At 31.0% G+C, this 16,628-nt stretch overlaps 2 protein-coding genes across 3 annotated transcripts in view; one reads left to right on the forward strand and one right to left on the reverse strand.

Moving 5' to 3' along the window:
• The first annotated feature begins 414 nt into the window (after positions 1-414).
• LOC126928265 (F-box-like/WD repeat-containing protein TBL1XR1) lies at positions 415-3,886 on the forward strand. Its single transcript, XM_050744086.1, has 6 exons — positions 415-612; positions 932-1,219; positions 1,946-2,292; positions 2,365-2,709; positions 2,795-3,163; positions 3,248-3,886. Exons 1-6 carry the CDS (start codon positions 555-557, stop codon positions 3,377-3,379), a joined length of 1,539 nt encoding a protein of 512 aa, XP_050600043.1. The 5' UTR covers positions 415-554; the 3' UTR covers positions 3,380-3,886.
• An 866-nt stretch (positions 3,887-4,752) lies between these two features.
• Positions 4,753-16,628, reverse strand: part of LOC126928333 (diuretic hormone 44) — a 76,030-nt gene continuing 64,154 nt past the window's right edge. For both annotated transcript variants that reach the window (XM_050744128.1, XM_050744124.1), the window contains exons 2-4: positions 16,443-16,619; positions 7,120-7,527; positions 4,753-5,789 (exon numbers count right to left, since the gene is read on the reverse strand). In XM_050744128.1, the coding sequence (XP_050600085.1) occupies positions 5,760-5,789; positions 7,120-7,527; positions 16,443-16,589 (585 nt within the window). In that variant the 5' untranslated portion in view covers positions 16,590-16,619 and the 3' untranslated portion in view covers positions 4,753-5,759. The remainder of the gene's footprint in view (positions 5,790-7,119; positions 7,528-16,442; positions 16,620-16,628) is intronic.

Here is a 16,628-nt window from a genome sequence, read left to right on the forward strand (position 1 = left end):
TAAATTTATGAAATTTATAAATTTATAAATGAAATGTTGATAAATTGATGAATATTTAATAAACATATCTTTAATCTCTACAAAACATATGTTTATATATGTTTATAATATGTTATTAAATAACTTGCTACTTTTGTATACGTGTTCAGGATCGTTTCAAATTTTATTAATATAATCACGATAGTAAGTTGTCATTATACTACTACTGGAATTTCAAGATATTTCGTATAACATCCGTAATAAGTTCATAAAAAATACTTCCATGAGCCATTGTATATTTTTTACATAATCCATTTGACAATAATAAATGAAATCTAATTGATTGTCGTCTCGTTACTTTGAATGAAGAGATTACATTGAAGTTAGTTATGTATCTCTAAAGAATACACTGTTGTTCGTATTTCTTGGCCAATGGTAAGGTTTCATGTGTAATGTGTCTGTGACTTGTAGAGTGGCCTCGACGCGGCAATCTCGGCGTCCGACGTGAGTCAAAGTGATTTTTAGGCGCAACTTCCAATAAATATGTTGTGCTAGTATCGTGAAAGTAAAGAACGATGAGCTTCTCTAGCGATGAAGTCAATTTCTTGGTTTACCGATACCTTCAAGAATCTGGTATATTTTTTAGAGTACTACGTAACCTCTTTTCAAATAATTTTGGCAAATTTTGAATTTGCTATTGTTTGTACACATTTGTTACTTATATTATGTATATATACATTTCACAATAATATTTGCAATTAATAATATCATATTGGTCAATAATATATTACAAATTATAGATCAAACGTGATTTAAAGAGGTTATTTGAGCACAAATAAAAGCATATCCATGACATTGATTACTAAGTTATTTCTTAAGTTTATTGTATAAAAGTTGTACTGTAGATTATATAAAAGATGCAAATTAATCTCTGTGTGGTTTTTTTTTATAGGATTTCAACATTCTGCATACACATTTGGCATAGAATCACATATATCACAGAGTAATATAAATGGAGCATTAGTACCACCAGCAGCACTTTTATCAATTCTACAGAAAGGGTTACAGTATACAGAAGCAGAAATATCAATAGGCGAAGATGGTACTGAACAAAGAATGGTGGAATCCCTATCTCTTATTGATGCTGTTATGCCAGATGTTGTGGCATCAAGACAAAATCAAATTAACCAGCAAAAACAACAGGTGAAAACAGAAGTACAAGATACAAATGGAGAGGAAGGTAATTTGACTTATTATATTAATTTTTATTCATGTTATATTTTATGTGTTATATTTTGAAACCAAAAATTGTTATCCTGGCACACCCTGGTCTATAAAAGAACTTAAGTTTTATAGACCTCCTTATTATACCAGGTACATTAATGGACTGCTTTAGCTGTCGGACTTGTTATGAGCAAATATTTTTGTTATAACAGTCATAGAATATTTAAAGTAAAATATATTTACTATACTCTATTAATGAATTAAAAAATTTATTTTGTAATGTTAAATTATGTACTGATATAGCAAAATAAAGCTCACTGTTACATTTATAACATGTCGGAAAGCTAGGAGCAAACAATATTATTAATATATGTGTGATCTGGAATGAAGAATAAGAGCAAGAATTACAAAGGTTTATTATTTACAAGTTACTTTATATATATACTGTAATATTACATAAAGAATAAGAATAAGAATAAGAATAAGAATATTGTTAAAGTTTATACAGACTGTAGTTGTAAAAAGAGATCAGTTTTTATTAATTTAATTGTATAAGATAAGTATAAAATAATATTTTAATTCTATAAAATAATATGTAGGTAATGAAAGAGTTTGTTATTTAATATTAACGTGTTATTTTTTGGGAACAGAATTTCTTTATTTCAGATTACGTATATAAATACAAGAAGGAGAGAAAACTTTCCATTTGGTAATTGTTATTAATTTACTAACCTGTTTTCAGTTGTTACCTCCAATGAAGGTGTAGGCACAAATGAGAGAGGAGGAGATAGGACAGAAATGGAAGTAGATGAACAACAACAAGGTTCAAGCAGGGGAACTAATGCTAGTGCTGTTGAAATTCCAGACACTAAAGCTACAATATTACGTGGTCATGAATCGGAAGTTTTCATATGTGCATGGAATCCAACAACTGATCTTTTGGCTTCTGGTTCAGGAGATAGCACAGCTCGTATTTGGGATATGTCTGGTAGTTCACAAGCTCCAAATCAGCTTGTTCTTCGTCACTGCATACAAAAAGGTGGTACCGAAGTGCCAAGCAACAAAGATGTTACTTCATTAGATTGGAAGGTAAAATGATTATTTCTCTTAAGTTATAACGTTGAAAAAAGGAAACTAATATAATTTGGTTACTTGTTTTAGTGTGATGGTACCTTATTAGCAACAGGAAGTTATGATGGTTATGCACGAATTTGGAAGACAGATGGTAAATTAGCATCCACATTAGGTCAACACAAAGGTCCAATCTTTGCATTAAAATGGAATAAACGTGGTAACTACATATTAAGTGCTGGAGTTGACAAAACAACAATTATATGGGATGCAGAAAGTGGGCAATGTACTCAACAATTTAGCTTTCATTGTGCACCTGCCTTGGATGTTGATTGGCAAACAAATACATCATTTGCTAGTTGTTCTACTGATCAATGCATACACGTATGCAAACTTAATGTTGATAAACCAATCAAGAGCTTCCAAGGTCATACAGTATGTATACAGAAATAATTATATTCTTTGATTCAGTTAAATATTTATTTAAAATTTAAAGAGTTTGTTTTTCCTTTACTTGTAGAATGAAGTTAATGCTATAAAATGGGACCCCCAAGGTAACTTATTGGCTAGTTGTTCAGATGATATGAGTCTTAAAATTTGGTCTATGAAACAAGATACGTGGGTACATGATTTACAAGCTCATAGCAAAGAAATATATACTATTAAATGGTCCCCAACTGGGCCTGGAACTCACAATCCAAATATGAATCTAACTTTAGCTAGTGCATCATTCGATTCTACTGTAAGGTTATGGGATGTAGAAAGAGGTGCATGTATACACAGACTTACGAAACACACAGAGCCAGTGTATAGCGTAGCATTTAGTCCAGATGGCAAATTTCTTGCTAGTGGAAGTTTTGACAAATGTGTTCATATATGGTCTACGCAGGTAAGATAGTTATTCTTCTTTTGTTTGGTATATTTAACAGAAGGTTTACATTATATATATTTTCTTATATATTTACTTGTGCAGAATGGTCAATTGGTACATAGTTATCAAGGAACTGGAGGAATTTTTGAAGTGTGTTGGAATAGTCGAGGAGACAAAGTCGGTGCTTCTGCGTCTGATGGCAGTGTGTTTGTTCTAGACCTTCGTAAAATGTGATTGCAAATGAACAATAGATTATATTTCATTTCCCGGACCTATGATTTTAAGTTACCTTCAGTAATTCTTATTTTATTCTTTATTTTTCATTGAACTCTTTATTACCCGGAATATTAGCCACATTTTACAATTACTTGATTTACTTGCGTTTGTTGAGTATAGCTTCATAGTACATTAATTATTTATATATAAAATTAAAATTAAAATTGAGATACGTTCAGTAAGTTACGAATTGAAGAAGATTTGAATATAAATATAAAATAAAAAATGTGGATCCTTTTAGCTACTTCACTAGGTTTTTATTACAAATGTTTATAAAAAGTATTGTACATTAATATTTTCAATAATACTCTGTAAAATTTGGAACAGTTTGACAGATATTATATTTCTAGAAAAAAATATTATTCATTCACTATGTGGATGGGATATATATAATTTTAATAATAATATTAAGCATTATATGAAACATCGGTAATAATAAGGAATAAAATGAGTCTTTTTAAAAAACTGCACAACCATTTCATTTATTCTTATTACATTTTATTATATTTCATTAAGTGAAAGAGGTACAATTACAGTACACAACAAATCTTATTTAAATTAATTTTATTTTATTTCAATTACGCATTATGTAACTAAACCGATAAAAACGAAAATCTAAAACGAAAATAAATAAACGATATTGTACGTGTTTTTGAAATAAATAAAATCTATTTATGTTACATACATTTTTAAAATTTCTTACGCATTTCTTCAACAATAGGTTATATAATACGACATATAAATAATAATAAAATTTAATTACATTTATTTTCTAACATTAACGTAAACATCGCAAGCATTAATCATTGTACTTTGAAAATAACCACAAAGATCAATTTCTAATTTTTAATATAAAAATGCTATAAGATAATTGCAAGTAAAATAAAACAAATGAAATTGAAAGAGTACGTATTTTACGAAGTAACATAATTAAAATCAACAAATTTTTTTTATTATGAATTTTGTATAATCCTATTATATTCAAAGACATTTATTTGCATTGCGTCTTTAATTTAGCGTAAAATCATATGACTAAAATGAAAATATTTCAAAAATAAATCACGCCTCGATGTTTTACGTAGACATAAACGCAATTCGGTGAGAAATATAGCACATCTATTAATCTGTGGTGCACACGAAAGGAACTATTCACCGATTACTTAGAATACATGCCTCTAATGCAGTATTCATTAATAAATATATAAATTCATTAGACCGCTATCTGTGTTTCTCTGAGGGTGTTATAAAAATAAGGAATATAATCGTAAAGAAAGTAACGTAAATGAAAATAAAAAAGAAATAATCTACATAAAATAAAAGTATCTAAGAGATAGTTCTATGGAACATTTATTCTTAACTACATTTATTCCTTTCACGAGTGAAATTTGTTGAGAAGAAAGCGTTTGATCTATATATTTAAATAATTACATTACATTAAATTTACAGCCATTTGGATCTATATTTGTAAATAACGTCTAAGTCCGGCTTGAAATGATTACCAAAATATTACATGAATACTTAGTTGTTCAAGAAATTTTACTGTACAATAGATAAATACAATTTGTTTTTCCTTTGCACGTTTTCGCAGTTAATTTTAATTAAGAGTCGTATTTCAAAATAATTATAATAAAATACTTTAAAACATTTCTATCGTCGTGTTCGTAAAACTTAATACTAATACGAAGAAACATTTACATTAAATTATATCCAAAATTGGATATAAAATGTCTTCTATCTGGGGTTTACTGGTTGGGCAGACTTTAAGGGATCACAACGCATAATACTGTTTTGTTTCGTGTTTCTTTTTGCGCTATTGAAAAGGAAGAAATAGAAAATAGTAAAACATCTAGTTCTAGAGCTAAAGTTCAATCGTTTCGTATGATTAGTATAGAGAAGAAAAAAGTACGAGCATAGACAAGGAAATTGATATCATATGTTTCACATGGTTTCACATTTCTATTTCCCTCCTCTTCTGGATGCTACAAAATTACTTAGAATTAAGACGACTAAAACTTAAATAAAAGAGATAGGAGAAAATACTGATATATTCTGATTGTTAAACTTTTTGCACTACTGGTAACTTCATGCGCTAATATTTACTTTACGCTTGACACATGAATAATCTGCGTATAATTCATGAATGAAACGCGATATTAAATTATGAATTTTGCACAGCACAAAATGTATAGATACATGTATGTATTATATGTATATATATATGATAAAACCTGAGGAATATGACGAATAATAGATAAACTATATGCAATCCATTAGCTTGTTAGATAAAAAATCGTAATATAGCGATAGTGTATTGTGACTTGATCTTCCTTTGTGTTGATTACAGCAAACGTAACTCATTTGCTTGGATCTGAAAACAGAGATTTCATTTACTTTTTACAAGATAATATTTTTAAAATGCTATTATACGTCAATATCTAAAATAAAATTAAAAAATAAGAAGCATTAATCTAATGTACAGGCCAGGGCTGGGCAATTTAAAAATAATTTTATTCAAATAATCATTCGAATAAAATTTTTGTTTTATTTGTTATTTGCTCTATTGCTTTATCTTAAATGATGTTATTTAAGCAACGATGCATTTGAAAAATAAATTATTTTATTACTTGTTATTTTATTTGAAATTTAGATATTTGTTATTTGATTTTACCAAGAAAATAATTTTCTTCCTATCTATATGGCATGGAACTTCTATTAAAAAATTACGGAAATTCTAAAATTTCGACAATATGTATAATCGGAAAAGTTATTTCTACTGTAAATATTTTGATGATCTATTCTAGTTACCACGTACAGGTAATACCACTAACATAGTAAACATTTCACTGTTGACTTTGTTAATAAGTGCTCCTCTTCCAGCGTCAAATTCAATTAAACGGCTGTTTTCTTTGCTATTGTTATTAATGATCATTAATAATCATGCGATTCAATTGTCTGATACAATATTTAAGTTTTCAGTCATATTAAGAGCGAATAATTTACAACAATTAGCACGTCTATTATGTATAAAATTGTTATTCATAATTTTACATTATTATTTGGAACAACCATCATTGTTTGAAATTATCATTTGGAAACAATTTATTTCTCAAACAAGACATTGGAATTTATATTTGCATTCATTTCTATTTTGAAATAAACTTGTCTGTTATTTTATTTTATTATCTTTTATAAACCTATTACGCGTGTAAGATTTCATTAGTGCTGTAACGACACCCAACTATGGTGATTATATTGATAAAATTTTAAACGATTCTGAAAATGTGTACAGTTAGTTGAAGGAAATTTAATACAAATATATATTTTATATAGATCACAAAAAGTGCTTAAACAGGCAATTAGCCGGAATATTAACAAGCCTCACTATACATCTTTGATACTTACTATACACATACTTAACTATATATAGTTTATACTGTATATTAATTTCTTTCCAAATATAAATTTACAATAAATATCTTGCAATCTCTATGTATATTTTCAGATTGGTTTTAAATTTTACCAATATAATTATGGCAGTCGCGTCTCATCACAGTGCTAATAAAATTTCAACATGTTTTCATATAACACGCACGGTATAGACGTAAACGTTTCGCGTGGTAAGTGTACAAATACTTTCGCGAGGCACTGTACATTTATGAAGAATTAAATTTACGAAAACGAACCAACAGAATAATTACCCTTCGCATTTGATCGTCTTGTCTTTCTCGAAAAGCGGAATCGTCATTTCGTAGCCAGTTCTGCATTCTGTCAGGGTTCCTTTCTGGCACCACGTCTCGATCGTGGCTTTTTTCTTCCTGTTCGAAGACATAATCAATTCCGTTTCTTATTCTTGCGTCCATAGCTTTGGGCACGTCTTTGTTGTAAAGCGGTAATGATCTTTTTCCGATAGTTTTTAGAATACGTCGATTTGCGTCAATTTGCTGTTGATCCTGCAAAGCTTTACGCCGGGCAAGTTCAAGAAGAACTCTCTGTCGTAACACGTCCAAGGAATTCACGATCGACAACGATCCAATGCGTTTTGATTCCAATCGTTTCGTCCGGACTACCGTTGATTCAGGATCGTTTCCCGAGTCGAACATTTCATTCTGAAAATCATGAAATCGTTATCTCTTATTCATTTTATTTTCCATTTATTGTTCATTTATATTTCACAGTCCCTCCTCTCTAGGTTAGGACGGAATTTCAGTTACATTTCTCTTTGGCATACCCTTATCGTCTACCTTTCCAACCGTCATGTTTAACATATGAATTATCCTGTTTAACATACTTAACATTTAGTCTTAAAACCTACAACTTAAATTTAGCCCTACAATGTGCCTCTTATATTCCTTGTTGCCTATGTCTTTTATGGTCTCGCAGTGTTTAAGCTTCAACGACATACAGGTCCAAACAAAAACATAAAATACGAAATATCTATGGCAATATAGAATATAAAAATACAAAAATATAATATAAAACTATATAGAATCTTTCTTCCCTTTCCTGTTCTCCTTTCTCCCCACTAGCCCTTTCTTTTTCCTTCTCAATTTCTCACAGAATCTCGGGCCTCGGATCTTGTGCCCCCAGAACAACCACTGCATCTACCCCCGTAATTTAATCCTATTTTTTTTTTTTAAATAATCCTGTCACATTCCTTCGGAACATATTTCACGTCCTGCATAAATTCGGCATTTTCTGTTTCCACTCTCTTTCCAATACTTATCTCATTTCCACGCGTAAATCCTTGCAATCATTCTTCCGTCTTTACCCTTCATCCTTCCTTCTAAATGTGTAATTAGATTGTCTTTGCTACTTCCACGTTGAGAATCGTTATATTTTACAATAAGTAGAATTACTCGCATTAATACTCGGGCACAGCAGTGCCTTTGTATTTGTTACTTTGTATAAGAAGGAATGATTTACATAGAGTTGGTTGCATTGACATTCAGAAACCCTTTAAAACGTAATCACTTTTTCTTTTAATTGGACCAAATGACGAGCTTTTTATTTTGAAAAGAGAAAAGAATTAGTTTGTTCTTTTTTAAATTTTTGAATTAATTAACCTATTAAAGAAACGTTGTTACTACTGATAATCTTAGGAATTTTTAATAATTACGTATCACCGACGTTCCGCAAGACGTGGTTGTAATTTATTCGTTTACAATTCCTAAGACCGTTAAAAATCCATTTGTTCGGCTAATGGATCAGCTCTACCCTATGTAAAAAACGGAAGTATTTTTATACGATCCTTGCGTTTGCTTTTATGGAGCACTTAATTCCTACTTTGCCAGGGAAAAACGTACAATTTCTTCCAAATGTGATTAAAACGAAAGACATTCTCACGTGTATACCTGTCTCATTTCAGTAGGAAAATATTTGAATTTTCCATTTACGAAATAACGAAAGATTACGTACACTACAACTGAAAATAAACAGTCGAATGTAATATATGATGTGCGTGTAGTTATAATGTACATACATTATTATTATTCGCATTTGTATTGCCTATATTCTTATCATTATTAATTTTAATTTAGCTTCTACAGCTGCAGATGAATGGTCTAATAATTTGATTATTACAATCATATGTATGTCAGGATGTTTGCACACATTGCGTTCAGATCGACTTTTCAAAATTAATACGCGATAACAAATTGATGTTCGAAAAGCTTTTTATTCCTAAATAATTAAGTTGTAATGCTGATTTCTAAATTTACGTAGAATTGTATGGCTATTATTAATTTTACTATTTCGTAAGTACTTAGCATTTAATTTTTTAAACATTTGCTTAGCTGTGGTTGATTTAAATCGTGACATTTAAAACTGGATATTTAAATCATACATATACATATATTAATTTTAATACATTATTGTAATATGTTATTAAATAAATGATTTAAATTTTGATAAATATGTTGTTTTTAAGTCGATTTGTCATTGGTATACAAGGTAATAAAACTGAGATCTAAGACTTTAAGTAGTTCGTAATATTCATCGTGAGTAATAAGGGGTACTTGTTGCTTTTCTAACCTACGGTCTTTTTCACATTTTTAAAACTGAAAGTTGATTGTAATAAATTGAAATTTATAGCTGGATGACGTAAAATACTGCTATTAAAATAAGAAAAACAAGTATAAATCTTCTCACGCATTATGTTTATAACTACTTATTGCACAAAAATTGAACGACAAATTCATCCGTTTATACTGTATGCATTCCACTGAATTCTATTTGGAGAACTTCACTTATTAAATATTGAATCAATAATAAAATGTCCATTAGTTTCTATTACTGTCTCATCGTCCCACAAGCTTTTGGATATCATCTAGGTAGAATTTTTGTGGTTTAGACGAGAAATATTCTTGAAGCATATTGTGCACTTCGTAGGTTCTGAATCTTTTGCCATTCAGATAATTTTGCAAGGATCTAAACAAGCGATATTTTGATGGTACCAAATCGGATGAATATGGGCGACGCTTCATAATTTCCCAGATTAAATCCATAATTTTCAGTCGTAAGACTTATATCGCTCATTTGTTGCAGCATAACTCGAAATTTGTAGTTTTCGAAAAACAAGAAAAACGGTTGTTCCTTGTACTTCTACTGGTGGAATCCTACAAGTAAAGTTCAAAAATTTGCTATGGGAGGGCAGTTGTGTCGCTATCACACCATCACGAAACTACATATAACAGTTCAGAACATTCAAATTTGTTTTCGTTTGATTGTTGCGGAAATGAGCGATATGCGGTTGTGAATTATCCCGAAGAAAAATAGAGATACACGCGATTTGTCATCAAATATTCGGTTCACTCATTGCGATTGTTGACAATAAACTTTTGAATCAATGGTCTGATTTGGTTGGAAAAATTCATAATTACGTAGCAGAACGATGCAGACATCTGTTCAAAAACATATGAACTTTTTATCCAACCTATTCTAAATATGCAGATATCTTCATATTCATTCAACGGTATCTGCAATCAATTCCTTAAGAGGATTTTTAGTAAATTAGATGGCGCTGAGTCTTGACGCAAGCGGTAACTTCGATTTGCTACACTGCGAATGAACTAAATAGATGCAACATCGTATAAAAAAAGAAGAATGTTAACGCTAATTCGTAGTTGCTGATGTAGTATCTCTTTCTAAAATCTTCAGCTGGTTGCTGCTGACGTAGAATGCAGTCTGTATACATATAATTTTTTTTATATTTTAACACTTTTACAGCTGGCCATTTTTTTCATTTTTCCAAAATTGTAGTCAAACTACAAAGTCCTCAAAAATATACTACTGCACAAAAGCATCTGAACACGCATATTTTTTGCGAGATGTGGTTTTATCGTAAATAGATTGCGGACTTTTTGTGCTTACTCATGGGAAATTTTCAAATAGATATCAACCAACTAAAATATAATAACTTGATCATTATTTTCATTTCTAGAAGTATATAAATACTATATACTATATATACTACATAAATACTAAATAAATAACAAAACATAATATTAATAAACAACGTTGTTCACAAGCTTCTTTAATTTAATAGAAAAGTAACTTGAGAAGGCTGCAAATAAAATTAATTACTCGTTAACGGACTGTGAATGCAATTATACAAAATTCGAAGATGCAAAAATACACAGAATGTACATAATTATATCACCTAATTATAGTACAATACCAATCTGTTATAATTTCTAGCAGCTAAAACGTATCTCATATATATATATATATATTCAAATTCTATTTCTTGAATAGTCTCTACAAAAATATAAATTTTCCTAAAGATTAGCCGTCTGCTGATTATCGACTGATCGCTCATTTATACGCGCCAGGTCTAATGTCTCTCCGTTTTTTAAAATAGATGATATCTTCCTTTTGAAAATGCGTGACAAAAAGCAGGATTTTTTTTCTTCAGACAAATGCATTTTTAGTTACGATTGCAAAGCGTAATATCAGAATAGCAGCGAGAGGAATTTTATGAATATTAAAATATTGCGCACCTAAGACATACGCGAATGTCTGTCGTGAAAGTTAACTGTGCGGTATTGCATAAAGGATAAAATTCGATCATCGCTTCGGCAATGTGGCAATATGGCGGTTGAAGTGGCGGTGAAAAAAAACATTGTAAATTACTGTTTAAGCGGATCGAGGGTAGAGTTATATTGAGCATATCCGTGGGAATAAAAAAAAAAAAAAAAAAAGAAAAAAGAGGAGAATGAAAGAAAGAAATTCAACGGTGCTCGTATGTGCAGGCCGCAGTTTTCTACCCTACCCACACTCGGATATTTCCCAGCTTTTATTGCCACTTTTACGGAAAACGCGCTCAAGAATATGAAGAAAAGGTCTAGGGCCGCGTACCGGAAGAGGGTCACAGCACTTACTTACGTACATGTACTAGTACCTTGGAATACTTTGCCTTCAGCCATTCTTCAAATTTCACACGCTTCCTTCGCTTTTTCGTAATTTATAAGCCGTTATAAAGAGCTGACAAAAAGGAGAATTCGTTCGTGAAATATACCGAGTGTTCCGGCACAAAGCCACCTACCAGTACAGTAGAGCCTGCCTTATCCGAACTAACAGAGGGACAAAAATATTCGAATAATACGAAGGACGTTCTAAAAGTGTGAAATATTCTAGCGTCAATACCTCAGGGAGTGAATGTCGTATTTAAGAATACGATAATACCGAAGAAAAATTATTTGCAAGTTCTGCAACTTTTAATTTAACTTTTCTCCCCGTATCTTATGTAGTTTCTTACTAAAATATTCACGATGATACGAAAAATGAAGATTTCTTTGGGGGAAGGTGTTTGCACCTCTAAGACCGTTCTTTAGCTGAGAAAAGAAACTGTTCCGTTATTGGCATCACACGGACTATGTCTGTGAGAAGTTTGAAATTTTCCTGAATATTCGACTTCCATACTTTGTTAACTTGCAAAGTTACTTAATTACCGACTAACGGTAACTAAGTTATAAATTGCGTTTATTCTTTCTCTATAGTTACGCTTCGTACTATGATTTTTTGTATTCAATGATAACGAAATTGCACTCTACGTACGTACTTCGCGCTGCGTCCAATATTGCCTCGCAATCTTCAAATAAAGCGTTTACAACAAAACTTCATCTTTAAAACATTTTTCCTTATTTTCACTTGTAAATCGTGCTCCTAAAGTTTAACCGGAAAAAGTAGAAAACACTGTGCATATTGTATCTAGCTTCTAAGCGTGTTCGGAGACTTTCGTGATCGACCGTATATCTGTCTGTATAGTTTGTATTGAAATCGAAGCCTGTCGTGCACGTATCTCGAGAGTTTCATCGGGATCAGGAATCCAGGAGCTCGATGTTCTCTCCTTGTAGATATATAGCACTTATTCCTTGTTCGATGTATCTATCGCTCTAGCCCAAACATTGTCGGCTCGCTCCAAATAGATCCTCTATCGTTTGCACAATATGGAAGGTAATTAATTAAGGACATTTGGCAAAAGTGCGTTGTTGTCGTTCTGATAACAAACACAGGCTCCGACAAGGAGACGAGTTTTAATTAAATTCATCCAACGAGAAGAATAGAAAGAAAAGATGCCTTGAGGAATGCTAATGCGACGTTCACACGTGCAAGTTGAATAAATCAATTATGACCAATTAATTGGCCTGCGTTGTTTTCACATAGGAATATGTTATGAATAGTTATTATATGTTATAAGAATATGCTATGAGAGGTATATGAGTAGAAATATGTGTGAAGATTAACAATTCCGGGTGTTTGGAATTTTATTTGGAATCTTCGATTATTCGATAATTTTGTGTTATTCAAATTATCTACATTATCTCTAATGGTTTAACTAACGAATCTCTTTGTCTTTGACGCGAGAATTTTGAAAACTACAGCCGTCTGGTTGCAAGCGATATTATACTAAACGTATTTAGTTTCCAACGAATATACAAATTTACTTTTCTCTACTTGATCTTTTAACCCCTTTCCGGGGTTAATAAACTATTTATTCCATTTTTCTGCCGATTCCGTAGAGAGTAAATGGTACTTTTAATTACTAATCCATCGCCAATTCATATATTCTGATCAAATTCGACCGATTAATATTCAAATTTAATTTATAAATTACAACTTCAGATACATTTGAACAGTAATGGCGTGTTTATAGATGCGAGTACACTAGCACGTTGTGTTTGATTAATGGAGAGAAAGAATGGTCGGAAATCATGGTCGAACGAATCTCCGATTCCATTTCCAATTACAGACCTCTCAACGATGAAATTTAACGAGCGTGTTATCCTTTTCACGTCTCACCCACGAATAATTTCTCTGTTGTTGCAGAACAACAACCATGTTATTGTCCGTTTCGGAACGCGAAACAGAGAGTTTTTCAATAATCTGTTTACCGAGGTGGTCCATGAAACGGGAAAACGATTGTGACGTTTAACGTTTGATTCTGTCCGTGCGGCTCCAGACGAGAGATTCGCGAAAGGATATATCGTAATCATTTCACGTCCAGCTAATATCTGATAAATAGAGGTTAGGTTGAGTTAGGTTCGGCTGGTTAGGCTCGTGTATCTTGAACTTCAGCACGCACCTAGATCTCGTTATCTATTTCTGCGTTGTTCGAGTTGTAAAAAATATTTAACCCAGGCAAATTCGCTGGTAAGTTTTATTGCAAAGAGTTAACGACTTGATTTAATGAAATAATAACAAAATAATTTAACTAAGAGATTCACGTTACGAGCACGAGGCGAAGGAAACAAGTGGTCTCGTAAGAGACATTTAATTATCCATTCAACGGTAGTTAATACATTTTGAAAGGAAGAAACGAATTTTTAAATGCCATTTGCTTGATTTACAATTCTTTTGTCCAGCGAACATTTTTTTCTCGAAGTTTCGAAGCAAGTTTAAACGAAAATAGACGAAATGCTTTCTGGAAAGTTAAGATGAAAATTTTGTTTCATTTTTACTAAGAAACTTTTGTGTTTAGAGCAACTTGGCACATTTTGCTACCATTTGTTTTTTCACATTTTTCCATATTTTCCGGATCACTCCGCGAAGTAAACATTCTGCTATTATTATATTTTCTACTACAACTCTTTAAGGAAATATTCGGAAGCATAACCGTCTTCGATATTTTAGTAAGTTGGTGAAGTATTTCGAACAATGATTAATTTTTTTTTTTAAATGAATATTTCTCTACTAACGAGGAAGGAATATTTTCAACTAATTTATTATAAATCTCAGCGTTTTTAAACTAGAATTGTAAATTTTGTAAAAGCATCGCAGTAACTTGACCTTCTTTATACCAAATGATTTCATTATGACGTTATTTCATTTGTATTGTAAAATTATCCAATCTAAACGGATAAAATGTAGAAACCTTATTGTTCGTTTCATCACAGGCTATATCCTGCGCGAGAACCAAAATCGATAGAACGACTTCCACATTTTGATATTTAAATCCACTTTTGAGAAAAAGTATGTCAATCATACTCAACGTTCCAAGCGTTTGCTTATAGTCATTGACATTTAACGCTTCAATCTATTATAGTTCTATTAATTTTAAGCAGCGTCCATCTGGACCACAATCTTTCAATTGAATCGCATCGAGTGTCCAAATATTTATGCACGGTAGTATAGGTTTTATCTATCTGTATTTATAAAAATACAAATTTGCATAAATGTCCGCAGTTTATTTATCGAATTAATACGTGTAATATCGTACGTTTAATAGATAAATTTGTTTCTTATTTAACAGATGCTGGGATCTTTATTCTACCTTATTTCACAATGACTATAATCCAATTATCTGATAAATTATCGACTATAAAAGGATGGAACGTAAAAAGAGTCCTGTTCGTTTTACTATAATTTATGTTATTTAATCGAATATGTATTTATTCATAAATCAATAGGATAGCTTTGTTATTTCAATATTTATCTCCTTAATTCACTTGCATAATATTACTATCACCTTGTTATTAATTTTCAGTGAGAATTTCCAGATTTTTTATGTGCAATCTCTTAGTCCATCGAAAATATAAAAATAGAAATTTGTTCAAAAAAATAGATTCTGAGAAGATTTGATAAGTATTTGTGCGTTAATATAACGAGATAAGAAAATTTGTTCTACTTTGACACATTTTATTAAAATTGAGCGAGTTCTTAAGGAGATGAATCCACTTTGGGATTTCTGTTGGATACAGTGACTATAAAAGACAATCGTACACTACTGCATTTATTATTGAATTTTTATACTAATTAAATGGATCAGGCTATAATAAATTTCGTACCAATTAGTAGTACTTTCATATGATTACACAAGTTTGATACTATGAAACGAAACGTGCAGTGAAATGAAAAGTACTTGAAAACTCTTAGAAACTTCCTATTTGATTATTACAGAAAACATTTTGAAATCTCAATAGCACTATAACGAGGCACAAAAATTATTGATTATATGATTATAACAGTAAAATTTCAAACGAATCCGAAAATGTATGTAGAGAAGTTGCAAGATACTTATCGCAAGCATACACTTCGCCAAGGTCACCAAAATATTTAATTAAACAGTCAATCATTGTAATACTACTACACTGTAGTAATAAATCATGAATATGTAGCTTAATATGAATATTCAACACAACTATTTATAATGTAAATTAATATCTCACTATGTGTATGTTTGCAACAAATATCTTGTAATTCCTATATACATTTTCGGATTGGTTTTAAACTTTATTGTTATAATCGCGAGAGCCGTCTCGTTACAGCGCTAACAAAATTTCAAAAAGTTCCGTACAATGTACACGATATCTACATAAATAAGTTCTGTGGTAAATATTCGAATACTTTTGTAGGGAACTGTGGAATTTAATAAAAGAACGTTTCATTAAAGAATTGAAGAACGTATACAAATATCTTTCTGTATCAGCTATCATATTATATCATATTATTATAATCTTTCTCATATATTTTTCCTACAGCTATTTCGTGCAATTGGCATTTTCATAACGTGAGAATATCGTACCTCTAAGTCTGGAATTCGGTGATCGACGAGAAGTAGGAGAGGATGATTATCCCGAGACAATTCTCTTTCATCGTACACGTAGGATATGGGTTGACATTTAGTCATAGCGATAAATAATAGAGATAGGAGCAGGCTCATAAGCGTCATTGTATCTGCAAGCACGGGAAACGAATGTATCTGAAACAG

The sequence above is a fragment of the Bombus affinis genome, chromosome 2 (genome assembly GCF_024516045.1).
Source record: "Bombus affinis isolate iyBomAffi1 chromosome 2, iyBomAffi1.2, whole genome shotgun sequence".
NCBI lineage: Eukaryota > Metazoa > Arthropoda > Insecta > Hymenoptera > Apidae > Bombus > Bombus affinis.

Bases quoted from the DNA above. Each gene is read 5' to 3' on its own strand.
- LOC126928265 (XM_050744086.1), top strand. From the start codon at position 555: ATGAGCTTCTCTAGCGATGAAGTCAATTTCTTGGTTTACCGATACCTT. The intron at 2,293-2,364 runs GTAAAATGATTA...TACTTGTTTTAG, and splicing joins TTACTTCATTAGATTGGAAG to TGTGATGGTACCTTATTAGC. The intron at 3,164-3,247 runs GTAAGATAGTTA...TTACTTGTGCAG, and splicing joins TTCATATATGGTCTACGCAG to AATGGTCAATTGGTACATAG.